Raw genomic sequence first — 14136 nt, forward strand, 5'->3', positions numbered from 1 at the left:
GATATAAATGTGTCCTGTACATATGATTTACAACTTATTCTTTGAGTTACCCCTTTCTCAGGTCTGGTTTTCAGAACATTCACAACAAATAGATCTACCCCCTCGTTTTATAACCTAATGTTAGATGCCAGGCTTTTGCGCATGTTATAGAATAATGACACTTATGTGCAAAGTTTTCAGGTTTGTACAGTCAAACTTTGGTTTGTGAGCACAATTTGTTCCAGACGCATGCTTGTAATCCAAAGCACTCGTATATCAAAGCAAATTTCCTCATAGGAAATAATGGAAACTCAGACGATTCATTGTACAACCCAAAAACTTTAATACAAAATATTATATGTACTTGTATTACAAGACCTCGTTCGTTTAGAGCAGTCACTACACTCCTTCAGCGTAAGAGAAAGAAGAACCATCGGCTCAGTTGTGATGATGTGATGCGTGTATACTGTATGCAATTGTATTGCAAGACTGCTTGTTTAGAACAGTCACTACACTCCCGCAGTGTCAGAGAGAAGAACCATCGGCTCAGTTGTTATGTGTGTATACTGTATATACTTGTATTGCAAAACATTGCTTTTATATCAAGTTAAAATTTAATCAGATGTTTTGCTTGTCTTGCATAACATTTGCAAACCAAGTTACTTGCAATCCAAGGTTTCACTGTATTTTATAAAGAAATAAGGTGACAAAAATGTATGCTAACTTCTAATGTCCCTTTCTTTCTTTTTTTTTTTATTTAACACTTATTAACCATGTTTCCAGTAATTAATAATATCTTGCAAAAAGAACTAGAATAGTTCAGAACAAGTGAGGTAAAGTATTAAATTATTAAAAGGAGAAAAATATATTTTCCTATGATACAAAAACACACACTTTAAAGCCTGTTTATAAGCCGGACTCTTGCGTTAGAACTTCACTTCCCTTCCCAACATCAGCCTACTAAGGAGAGCAAAAATTTTAAATAGGACTTCTATGCTGAAGAAAATTATATACTGTAACTGTTTGGGATAATGGAAAATATTCTTCCTACCATTTTACTTAACACATAACCTTTCCGTTGAGTTTCTCGTTTGCCCCCCAAGACAATAACTCTTTGCTTTTCCCCTTTCCTGAGAGGTTTTAGAAATATCAGGAAATACAAGTATTATAGAGCCCAAATAGTAGATCTGCATTTAGGTACCTCAAGAAACATAGAACCATAGAAAAATGAAGGCAGATAAAGACCATGTGGCCTATCCAGTCTGCCCATCCATGCCATCTACTTTCCCTTTTGCTCCCTTAGCTTGGGACCGCGAGTTCTGCCCCATTCCTGCAAGCTCCATCCTCATCTGCCAAGCCTCAAACACTTTAAAATCATAAGTGTTTGAGACTTGGGCAGTTAAGGTAGAGGGACAGGGACAGCGACAAAACATGCGGGGACGGGGAAATTGAGTTCCGACGGGTACAAATTTGTCCCTGTGTTATTCTCTAATATATGCTTAAATTCTTATGCATGGATTCGAAAAGAGGGCATGGCCACAGGAGAGGCATGAGCGGGACATTGACATTCCAAGAATTTGTGTACAATGTTAACAGAATACGGCAGATTAGATGCAGGGATTTACACCAGATTTCAGTTGGTTTAAGTTCTTGCACCTAGAAGTGACATCATGTTGTTCATTTTACCAGTAGGCATGTAAAAAGGGTGGAGTTTGAGCAGAGACAAGTGGAATTCACAAGTATTCATATTATAGAATACACTAATTCTCCTACCCACCTCTCAAAGGCACTCAACGCAAGAAGATGTACGACAGCCTCCTAGCAACGCAGGCTGCGAAGCTAGACCCCTCCATCTCTAACCTGTTGACAACTACAAGCGACTTTAAATCTTTTCGAAAAGAAATCAAAACTGTTTTTCAAAGAAACTATCCTGTCCTTTTATCCCCCCCCCCCGCAACATCCCCCTCCTTGCATACTCTTTCATGTAACCAACCCTAAATTCCATCCTCCCTACAAGTTATCCTCAAATTTCACCCCTTACTTAAACTTCCCCTCTTAGCCTCTACTATGCATCTAACCCTAAATTGTAACTTAAACTGTAACTACTATGTATCCAACCCTAATTCAAAACCTAGCCTCTCTATGTATCTAACCCTAAAATTGTAACTTCCTGGAAATGTCCAGCCATCTTCAATTGTAATCCGCTTAGAACTGCAAGGTACAGGCGGAATAGAAGTCTCTAATGAGTATGTGTGACATTTAATATGATCACTTGCAAAATTATTCACGTAGAAAAGAGGAATCCAAACTGTAGCTAAGTGATGCAAGGTTCTACATTAGGAGTCACCTTCCAGGAAAAGGATCTAGATGTTGTCACTGATATGTTGAAACCCTCTGCTCAGTGTGCAGCGGCAACTAAGAAAGCAAATACCGTAGAATGTTAGGGATTACGGTCAAACCTTGGTTTGCGAGAACTGCAGTTTACGAGTGTTTTGCTAGATGAGCAAAACATTTTTGCAAATCGTGACTCGCAAACCAAGCATTGACTTGATTTGCGAGTCTCCCCGCCCACGTACCGGCATCGCCCGTCCGGCCACAAACTGGCATCACCCCCCCTCGTGCGAACCGGCATCCCCCGCTTGCCCAAACTGAAGGCTTATCCCCAATCTGGCACCGGCACGTAGCATCAACCCACAGGAGGTGCCGGTGCCCGAAGATCGTGCTGCTTGCCGTACTGGGCCTTGAACATCTGCACATGCTCAAGGCCTTCTGGCTCTCAGAAGGCCTTGAACATGCGCAGATGCTCAAGGCCCAGTCCGGCAAGCAGCACGATCTTCGGGCACCGGTACCTCCTGTGGGTTGGTGCTACGTGCCGGTGCCAAATTGGGGGTAAGCCTTCAGTTTGGGCGGGCGAGGGATGCCGGTTTGCGAGGGGGGTTGATGCCGGTTCACGGGGAGGGGGGGCAGCGTTTGTGGGTGGGGGGCGATGCTGGTTCGCGGGGGGGGAGGGGTGGATGTGGAAGCGCACCAGTGGCCTCGGGGGTGTGGGGGCGTGGAACAGCATGGGGGAGGGGAGGTGGAACCAGTTAAGCGAGTTTCCCTTCCTATTGGGAAACTCATTTTGATATACGAGTAATTTGATTTACAAGCATGCTTCTGGAACAAATTATGCTCGTAAACCAAGGTTCCACTGTATTTGGAAAGGAATAGAGAACAAAACTGAGACTGTTATTATGTCTGTGTATCACCCCATGGTGTGACTGCACCTCGAATATTGTGTGAAGTTTTAGTCACTGTATCTAAGAAAGGGTACTGAGAAAAGAAATAAAAATGATAAAAGGTGACTTCTCTGTGAGGAAAGGTTAAAGAGTTTAGGGCTCTTCAACTTGGAGAAGAGTCAGCGGAGAGGTGATATGATTGAAATCTAAAATACTGAGTGGAGTGGAGACAGGAGAAACAAATCACTTGTTTACTCTTTCCCAAAATACAAGGATTTGGGGGCTTACAATGAAACTACAGTACTAAGCAGTAAATTTAGAACAAATTTTAGGAAATATTTATTTTGTCAATATGTAATTAAACTCTGGAATTCATTGCCAGAGAAGTAGTAAAACAAGTTTAAACACTCATATCTTAGTAGTGTTTAAAAACGGTTTGGATAATTTCCTAAAAGAAAAAGTCCACAAGCCAGTATTAAGATGGATTTGAGAAAATCCACTACTTTTTTTTTCTAGGATAAGTAGCATAAAATCTGTTTTACTCTTTTGGTATGTTGCCAGATACTTGTAACCTGAATTAACCACTGTTGGAAAAAGAGATACTGGACTTGATGGACCTTTGGTCTGTCCCAGTATGGCAATGTTTATATTCTTATGTGTACTTAAATAATCTAAGTGTGAACATTTACACCTGCTGTTGAGGAGGTGTAAGTGTCCAGACTTGTAAATGTAGGGGTGATTTATGAAAATTATTCTATTTTATTATTTTATAAAGTCACATAGGCACCTATGAATCTTTATAAAATAGCACAGGTGCCTGTTTCCTCTTAAACAATAAAGTATCATATATCAGCAAGATGTTTTCACCAATGTGGGTAATTCAGGCCCAGGATTTTTTTTCTCCTTTTTTGTGAAGATTCAGAAAGGAATAAAAACTTATTTGAAAACCCAGTCTATTTATAATGCTTATTTTTTGTTGTAAGCCCTTGGTTGTATTTATTCTGCATTTATACATATGGTTGATTGCATTTTTGTGTCTGTGCCAGCTGTAAAAGACTGGATAGAAATAAAGGGATATACCCCCCTACAAAAAGATAGAGAGTGGCAAAAGATGCTGGAGCTGAAGAGGGAAGGGAGAAACTTTTGAGCGAGTGGGTGGATGAGGCAGCTTGTATGAGTTTGCCAAAGGTGAGAAGGAAGGGAAGACAGGGATAGGAAGAAGAGGGGAAGGTTGAAAAATGTTCTTCAAAGAGTGCTATATTAATGTTATTTTCGTGTCATTTCAGTGTGCAAAAACATTCATAAATTTGATGACACACATCTCCAAGGAGCAAACAGTGCAGTACATTCTCACCCTGGTGGATGACACATTGCAGGTAGGTTCAGCCTTAGGAGCCAACTTTTCAAAATGATTGAGGGTGCTAAACCCAATGGAAATGACCACTCCCTGAACACACTCAATTTTGGGGGTGCTCAAGCACCTGTAGCACTGACAGAGCTGACTCCTATGGATTTAGCCATCTGCTGACTAGGTAGTGTGGAGTAGGCTTTTGGATTGAAGGCTATATCAAAAAGGTGGGTTTTCAGTCTGCTTTTAAACAAGGGAAGCAGCGTGGCGGACATACTTGGGCAATTTTTTCCAGGCATAGAGGGCAGCTAGATAAAAGGAACAAAGTCTGGAACTGTGTTGTTTCAATCCCCTACCTAAAAATAAATAAATAATAAGAATGTTGGCTTGATAGGGGGTCATGGAAGTCCTAGTGTGTAAAATCCTAAAGAAAGTCTTTTGAAATGTAGTGTATAGTTTTCCATTTGTTCAAGTCACATAGCCAAAATATATGTAAACATATGATGAGTTGGTTTCTTAAAGTCATTTATTTGCTTCTCTGGTACTGGTCTTGCTACTGTGAGTACAGTAATTAAAACGTGCACAGCTAGAATCAATGTATGAAATGAGAAGTTCAGGATTAAAAGTACTTTAAACAAGCACAGAAGATTTCAGCATATCTTTTCCTTCAGTGTCTACTCTTGGATTAAAAAGTTATTTGTGCTCTTCGCTTGAAAAAATATCATCACATCTACAAAGTCCCCCCCCCAATTATCTTGTACAGGATCATGCACCCCTGAATTTTAGAGAGAAACATTAAAGAGGTGATTTTTTTAAAGTGCTACTTTAAACCGTAGCAGTTAAGAAAATTCAGTCTCTTAGTCCTTACCTGGATAATAAGGCAATTATAAATAGACTACTGTAATTCTTTCTTAGTTGGTTTGCCTTCTTCCCAGATTCATCAATTACAACTACAACTTATTCAGAATACAGCAGTAAAACCTATCTATAATGCTAAAAGATTTGATCATGTTTCTCCATTTATTTTTTTTTTTATATATTTATTGAAAATTCAATTACTTATTCCAAGGACAATTCACTTAGAAGGAAATATAGAAATCATATAAAGTCAGGAAATTTAAAAACTCAGATATTATCTTCAACTTAGTGAAGACAAATACACTATTGAAGAGGAAAATTGAAGCCTTGGAAATCACGGTTAGTTTCTCAAACATCTGCTTGATAAATTACACTAAGGGCCTCTTCTAACCGTGCCGAGCTCTATGCTTGTGGAGATGGCGCGGTATACAAACCTAAGGTTTAGTTTAGTTTAGTTTAGTTTCTATCAAATCCTCAAATGCTTTTTAGTGCAGTTTTTAGCACAGAGAGCCGCGCTGAATGGCCCACACTGCTCTCGATGCTCATAGGAACTCTATTAGCATCGGGAGCAGCGTGGGCCATTCAGCATGGCTCACCGCACTATAAACTACTAGCGCAGTTTGATAGAAGAGGCCCTAAGTTATCATTGGTTTCAACAAGAAACATGTTTCATCATTACTTAAGAGCAGCTTTACAAGAAACTATACAACATTTGACACATATATATTTATCTGTGGCTATAAAGGAACCATTATAACCATATCCAGGCTTGACCCTAGAATCTTCGGCTGTGGTCCTTAACGTTTCTAAACTACTGGAAACCTATGATACAGAATCAGTGGTTAAAACTACATTAATTGTTTAATTGACTCTACTTTCAGATCATAAATGGCTTTTGCAGGTTTATTATATTTTAAGGAGGGATGCTCCTTTTATCCTAGAACAAGCAGTATTCTTATGTGGGTGATGTCATCCACGGAGCCTGATATGGACAGTGCTAAAAGTGTATTGTCACTTTAAGCTTTAGAAAGCTTTAAGACTGCCCGCATCGCGCATGCGCGAGTGCCTTCCTGCCTGATGCTGGCTTACGAAGTTGTCAGTTTTTCATTTTCTGTGGAGTGAAGATGACGCATCTAGACTTTGTCTAGTTGAGTTTGCCTTCCCACTTTGTTTTTTCCATTATTTCTCTATTTTTCTTCTTAGTTGTTTTTTTTCTTTAAATCCTTTAAACTTTTTTTTTTAATTTCTTTATTTTCACTTTTGGGGCCTGTGGGCATTTTTGAATCCTGGCAGCATTGATGGCTTTTCAGCCTTCTTTTTACTCCATCCGTGCTGCTTTCTCTTTCCTGCTGATCTCTTCTCGATCTTCCAGAGCTAAAAAAACAAACCAAAAGAAAACAACCCCCCCCCCCCTCCCAAAGAACAAGAAGAATAAATGTCTATCCAAATATTTTATTTTTGTTTCTGCATTTTATTTCTACAAGAAGATAATAGGCCTGGGGTCGGGCACCCAGCAACTTGGGCTTTTCTGTGGTACCGAGTCCTAGCGCTACCATTGCATCGATCTTCGACATCGATCATTAGCAGGAAGGCACTCATGCATGTGTGATGGGGGCAGTCTTAAAGCTTCTAAAGCTTACAGTGACAGTATACTTTAGCACTGTCTATACTGGGCTCCGTGGATGACATCACCCACATGTGAGAACATCTGCCAGCTGACCCTGGATAACACCTGTTAAGGTAAGTAGCTGTAATTTCTGGGTTGTCAGGTTAGAATGTTTCCTTTTGCTTAAACCACTTGTACGTCAGATAGGTTATTTTTTTTTCCATCTGATATATCCATATAAATGTGTTATTAAATAGAAGTCTCCACTTCTTTTTGAACAACATGGGCTCCCATTTAGCTTTAGGATCTATTATAAAGTATTACTTTTGACACCTGTAGCTCTCCTTCCTTCTGTTTCTTTCTTTCCATCATGAACTTTGTTAGAGAGGCAAAGAATAGCAGAAACAAAGCCAGAATGTTGATGGAAGGCTGTCCCAGAGGTTTCCAAGGGCCTTCTTTGGTTCCAGGCCTTGCATTGAAGAACACTGTTCTGTTCAGTAAGTTGTGCACTTAAGTGGCAGCTTCACCTATGCCCCTGTCAGGCTGCACCCATGTGAACTTTTTCCTTTGCATTTATATGCTATGGCACTTATGTGCGCCCTTACAGAATAGTGGTCAGTTGCTTTGCTGCCACTTAATGCATATAAGTGCCAGTTTTCTGCATATTTACTCACTCAAGTGGTGCAAGTATAATCCCCCTGCTAAAGAATTGCCCTTGGAGTGGGGGCCATCCTCCGCAAATGATCTGTATACTTCTGCAAGTGGTTCCCCTTACTTGGGATCCCCTGTAATGCAGAGGTCTCTTGGGCAGAATTTAAGCCACTCTATAAATAATCTGCTCAAAAGGAAAGAGTGTTGAAGAGATTTTTTTCCCCCCTACTTTGTTTTAGGGTATTATGAGGGACCGCTGAAAAGTTCTCAGCCCAACCAAGAAGCGAATGATGTTAAGCCATGAAACTTACAAGTTTTCCACACTTTTTTGACACTTTTTGTTTCATATCATTGAAACAAAAAGTATCAAGAAAAGTGTGAAATAACTTGTAAGTTTCATGGCTCCGCATCATTCTTTTCTTGGTTGGACTGAGAACTTTTCAGGGGCCCCTCGTATAGGAAAAGTTAAACCTTGGAATCTGTAGCTTCCTGCTGAGAAGATTTAGCAAAAACAGTTCAAATGTACTGTAAAGTACTTGCTTTAGTAAACATGTAAAACAATATTTCTGTGAGAAATTAAGCTGAAATAGATTTTGTTCTACTTTTATCTTTTCTACCTTGCAGGAAAATCACCAGCGTGTTAGTATTTTTTTTGACTATGCCAGACGTGGTAAAAATACTGCTTGGTCCTACTTTCTACCTATGCTGAATCGCCAGGACCTTTTCACTGTTCACATGGTAAGTTGTACAAATCTTATGGTAAAACATGGAATATGAGAGCAGATAATTGCCAGGTAAATCTACTGTGCCCATTTTCCATTCCTGGTACCATAGTGCAGATCATGGTTGCTTTCTCACTACTAAGAATCCTCTGTGCTTTTTAGTGCTTTTCTGAATTCCAATACAATATAATCCCGTTATACTGGACTCGCATATAACAGAACCTCTGTATGTTTATAATGGCCCAGTACCATTATATACATACAGAAAATCATCAGATATAGCAGACTTGTATATAACGGACTTTCGGATATACCAGACAAACTATTTTGGTCCCCAAAGCCGCTTTTAGCTGTAGTTTTATTTGGCTTTAATGGACATGCAGGCTCCGCCTATAAGGCACGTGGCATGCCGGTGATATAGTATCAAAATGCAGCCCAGAAAAAAAGTGATCGAGTATTTTTCTTTCCAGTACAGTATTCTGGTTTGCAATCATTTTGTGCCATATCAATGTTTTGCTGAGTTTTGTTCTTGATGTTGCTGATATGCTTGTGCGGTGACTGTTGTTCATCGATTTACGTTGTTTCAAGTTGCCCTAAATAAAGTTTTAAAAAAATGCAACTCTGGATATGACGGATTTTGGACATAATGTACTGTTTTTCCAGGTCTCTTGAAGTCCGTTATATTGAGATTATACTGTAATGTTTTTGTCTCCTTTAAACAGATACCTTTTCCCTGCCATTATTTATTTTGTGACTGTGGTGTAGTTAACTTTACTGGAATAGCCTAGGGTTCAAAGATTTTTACACACTACGTTGTGCATGTGCTTGCTTGTGAGGCCCATGTTGCTTTTGATTTGGGAGCAAGAGAAATAATGCATGAAATTTGCAATAACAGGATAAAATGGTCAATTTTACATATTGAAAAAGATTAGTGGAGCACCCCAACATTTTCATAAATAGCCTGGAAAAGGGAGGAGTATATGAGATGATTAGATGTGTGGATGACACAAAGTTATTCAAAGGTTGTAGAGGTTTTTGAGAAGTATTTTGTGAGACTAGAAGGCTAGTTATCTAACTGGCAGATGCAATTTAATGTGGATCAGTGCAAAATGATGCACACTGTGGTAAATAATGCAAATTGTATGCACTTGATGCACCATTCCTTATTTGGAATCATCAACCAAGATCTTGGACTCTTTTTGAGTTAGCCTGCAGTGTAAAGAGCTTGTAAGCTGCTCATAGCTGTAGTCTAAGTTAACCTCGGATATTCAGTGCCATAAGAATTGTCATACTAGGACAGATCGAAGGTCCATCAAGCCCAGTATCCTGTTTCCAACAGTGGCCAATCCAAGTCACAAGTACCTGGCAAGATCCTAAGGAGTAAAGCAGATTTTATGCTGCTTAGCCTAGGAATAAGTAGTGGGTTTCCTCAAATCATCTCAATAATGACTGATGGACTTTTGTTTTAGGAAATTATCCAAACCTCTTTCAAACCCTGCTAAGTTAATGATTTCACCACATTCTTCACAACAAATTCCAGTGTAATTACACTTTCAGTGAAAAAATATTTTCTTTGCTTTGTTTTAAATCTACTATTTAGCTTTTTCATCGCATGCCCCCTAGTCCTAGTATTTTTGGAAAGAGTAAACAAGCAATTCACATCTATTCTTTCCATTTCATTTAGTATTTTATAGACCTCTATCATATCTACCCTGAGCATGTTAAATGCTATTGTGTTGGATTTCCTGTGTGAACTTATTCCAGGGATTATATTAAATCTGATCATCTTATAATCACTGCTTATCAAGGGCCTTGGCACCATTACCTCCCGCACCAATTCATGAGTTCCACTAAGAATTAGGTCTAGAATTGCTTTGCCTCTTGTCAGTTCCTGAACCAGCTGCTCCATAAAGCAGTCCTTGATTTCATCAAGGTATTTTCTTTCTCTAGCATACCCTGATGTTATATTTACCCAGTCAATATTGGGGTAGTTGAACCCATTCATTATTATTGTGTTACCCAGTTTGTTAGCCTCCCCAATTTCTAATAACATTTCAGCATCTGTCTGCTCATCCTGGTCTGGCGGATGGTAGTACACTCCTATTACTATCCTTTTCCCCTTTACATATGGAATTTCTACCCATAGGGATTCCAAGGTATGTTTCTTCAGTTCCTGTAGAATTTTTAGTTCATTCAATTCAAGGCCCTCTTTAACATATTCATAGTACCATAGTAAATGACAGAAGATAAAAACTTGAATGGTCCATCCAGTCTGTCCAATAGGTACACACATTATAAATTTATGATTAAATTAAATTGTCTTTTTTTCTTTGATATTTCTGGGCCATAGACCAAAGAAGTTTGCCTGGTACTGTCCTTAGGTTCCAACTATCGGAGCTGCTTTTGAAGCTCACTCCAGCCTATCTAAACCATCCCAAATTGCTGGAGTCCCTGTCGAAGCCCTCCCTAGCCCATCCCAAATTGAATAGACATATATGGGACATAGACCGTGCAAGTTTGCCCAGCTCTGGCCCTAGTTCTTCAATTTATACCCTTCATTTTCTGATTAGAGATCCTCTGTGTTTGTCTCACGGTTTTTTGAATGACTCTCTGTAGCTAAATATTTCCACTGTTGCCAGGCTACAGTTTACATAGCTAAAGAGTTCTTTGATATTAACAGACAAAAAAAAATCCAGAAGTGGACAGAAGAGGTCTGCTTGCCACTAGGTTGATGACCTGAATTCTATTTTTTGGTTAAGCAACCCATAAGTGGAATATCTTATGGAATGTAGCTAGCTATATGCTTGTATGTTCTGGCTCTTTTCATGTTCTAGAAAGTAGTTTTATGTTGTACCGACAGTGTTGATTGACTATGTTAACAAGCTATGGCACTCAGCTCTATTTTGAATGGGACATATTTTACTTCATTCTTTTATATTGCTCGGCTTGAGAAGTGATTCATTGTGCTTGAATGTATAATATGACATACCCTGATCAACTGATTTATTTCCACTGTGGTGAAAATTGGCAGTCTTGCATGATTGGGACAACTCTATGCTAAAGATTAGCTATGTTGGTTTTCCACAACAACTCTGGAATTGCTTGCTGACACTGGTCAAAGTTATTGCATACCACCTCCAGCCACTGCTTTATCTATGCAACACCAGTAGCTGAATGGCGTAGTGACTCTAAACACTTCTATTTCACTTTTTCACCTTTTAATTTCATTGAACAGCTACATCTCAGATCAATAAGGCATACCATACCAGGCAAGTGCTTCAATTAACTATGTTGCACAAATGCTTCAGCCAGCGATAGTGCAAAATGGCAGTAACCAGCTATATTCTGCTATACAATGGAACTGGCTCTCAGCCACTCCAGCTAACTCTACTAGCCAATCACATCACAAAATTTTGTACAAGGCTGTGGTACACCATCAATCCAGCAGTTCTATGGCCTGCTATGCTGCTTGGCTCTGACAGGGCTATGCCAATTGGCTCTGGGGTTGTTTACACTAGCTGCCTGCTAGGACACAGCTCCATCAGATAGTTCTGGTGTTTTGCTGCTCCAGTTTCAGTCACCTCTAGCATGTGACTACACCAGCTATCTTGTGTACACAACTTCTCTAGCTAGCACAGATTCTCTCTGCTAGGTCTATTGCACATTTTCTTCTCCAGCTAACTGGAGTGCTTATCTATGTCAGTTAGCTAGTTTATATACCTACAGCGTTATATTGTTAGGCCTCATTAGTCATCTTTCTTGATCTGCTGCTCCAGATAGCTATATCACACAGCTGCTCCAGCTGGTCATATTACTCAGTGGTACCGGCCAGAAGGAGGCACTTTTTTCTTAGCTGCCAGTATTGCATAAGGTGCTTACCAGCTGTGAGGTGTACCTGCACCATCTAGTTCTGTTGCTCATCTTTTCCACTCTGCTGCTGCTATTTCACTTGGCTGTGTCACCCAGTTGTTTTTTGGCAGCTTGCAACATCCATAGGTATGATTTATTTTGCCCTGGTTGCCTCTATCAAAGAATTGCACCAGTCAACTGTTTTTCTTTTCTCAGCTCTAAGGTCTCACTATCAAGGAGATCATTAGTATCTTTAACTTAGATGACTTGCTTGTTCTCTTGTACTGTATTTTGGACTCCATTCTGTTCTGGATGGTGAATAAAGTTTATTTCTATATCGCCTGATAGACCGGTATAGTTCCTTACGGATGGGTAATATGCCTCACTGCTACCAGCAGGTGGAAACTGAGATCAAAACTTGTTTATCAGTAGAGCATCCCCTCTTGCTACTCCAGTTTTCCTCAGTCTCCAGTAGCAGGTGGTAAAGCTTATTATTTACAAAGGACTAAATCTCACAGAGCATCTCCTCAACTGTTCATCTCTTTTGACCCAAACAGACTGGGCAGACCTATAACCAAGAGAACTATTTCCACAAGGCTGGCGGCTTGTATTTTTTGTGCTATGCTCAGATTGGGCTGCAACTAGTGGGCCATGTCACAACACATAAAGTCCGAGCTATGGCAACTTCAGTTGCATTTTTGTGTTCCACTCCCATTGATGAAATCTGCAAAGTAGCTACTTGGTCCGCATTGCACACCTTCACCTCTCACTATTGTCTAGAATCTTTTTCCAGACGTGATGCTCACTTCGGCCAAGCAGTTTTACAAAGTTTATTCTCTTACTTGGCCAACTCTCCCTCCATCCCATTTCAGTAAGCTAGGGAGTCCCATATGTGAGAATATGCTGCCTGCTTGACCTAGGATAAAGCACAGTTACTTACTGTAACAGGTGTTATACGGGGACAGCAGGCAGATTTTCTCACATCCTACCCACTTCCCCTGTTTGGCTTCTTAGCTTGCTTATGGAACTGAGGAATCTCATGCCTTGGCAGGTGGGAAGGCACTCGCACATGCACGGTGCTGACAGTTGTGAAGTTTTTCAAACTTAAAGTGACAGTTCACTTGTCATACTGTCCGTACCAGGCTTCGTGGATAACATCACCCCCATATGTGAGAATACCTGCCTGCTGTCCCTGGATAACACCTGTTAACAGTAAGTAACTGTGCTTTACCATGTAACTATTCTTTGTGCTCCATGCCCTTTCTCTCATTTGAGCATTTATGTCTTCCTGGAGCAGGCTGTTAGACTAAGTTTATCAGAAATTCTTGCGCTTAGTCCATATCTATAGTTTTTGGACTTTTGGCCTTTTTTTGGGGGGTCCCACAAAGGGTTCTACTACTATGTTCTACCCTTTCCTTGTAGCCACTAGATTCTGCTTCAGTGAGGATCTTTTGCAGCATTATTTTCTCTACCATCCACTCCCATTGAATCACAGTGAACTGGGGAGGAAAGGAATCCTTCCCTTCAACATACTCATTGTTATAGTGTTTCTTAGATTCTTTGGCCTTTCCAGTTTCATAGGGGGAATCTCTTACTTCATTCAACTCCTATTTGTGTTATACTGCATCTGGCGATGCATTTCTGCCAGTGGGCTACTGGCAGGTTTCAATGTCTATAGTTGAGTCTTTCTTAGCTGACCAGCTCTGGTTGTTCTTTTTTGCTTCCTTCTATACTTTTGATATTTCAGTCAATGATTATGTCCTGCAATTCAGATAAGATCATTATTGTGTGGAAAACTGTATGCTTCTCACTCTTGCATGAGTTCCAGCTTGTCTACTTGGCTGTTTGTTTTGGTCTTCCTTTTAGAGATAAAGGCCCTGAAAGTCTTATCAGGTCCATCTTGGG

The 14136-nt window shown here is 40.0% G+C and overlaps 1 protein-coding gene across 4 annotated transcripts in view; it reads left to right on the top strand.

Moving 5' to 3' along the window:
* The window catches only part of ATP6V1H (ATPase H+ transporting V1 subunit H), a 173491-nt gene that overhangs the window by 37699 nt on the left and 121656 nt on the right, over positions 1-14136 (top strand). For all 4 annotated transcript variants that reach the window (XM_033929585.1, XM_033929584.1, XM_033929582.1 and 1 more), the window contains 2 exons: positions 4484-4573; positions 8285-8398. In XM_033929585.1, the coding sequence (XP_033785476.1) occupies positions 4484-4573; positions 8285-8398 (204 nt within the window). The remainder of the gene's footprint in view (positions 1-4483; positions 4574-8284; positions 8399-14136) is intronic.

The sequence above is a fragment of the Geotrypetes seraphini genome, chromosome 2, assembly GCF_902459505.1.
Source record: "Geotrypetes seraphini chromosome 2, aGeoSer1.1, whole genome shotgun sequence".
NCBI classification, from domain to species: Eukaryota; Metazoa; Chordata; class Amphibia; order Gymnophiona; family Dermophiidae; genus Geotrypetes; species Geotrypetes seraphini.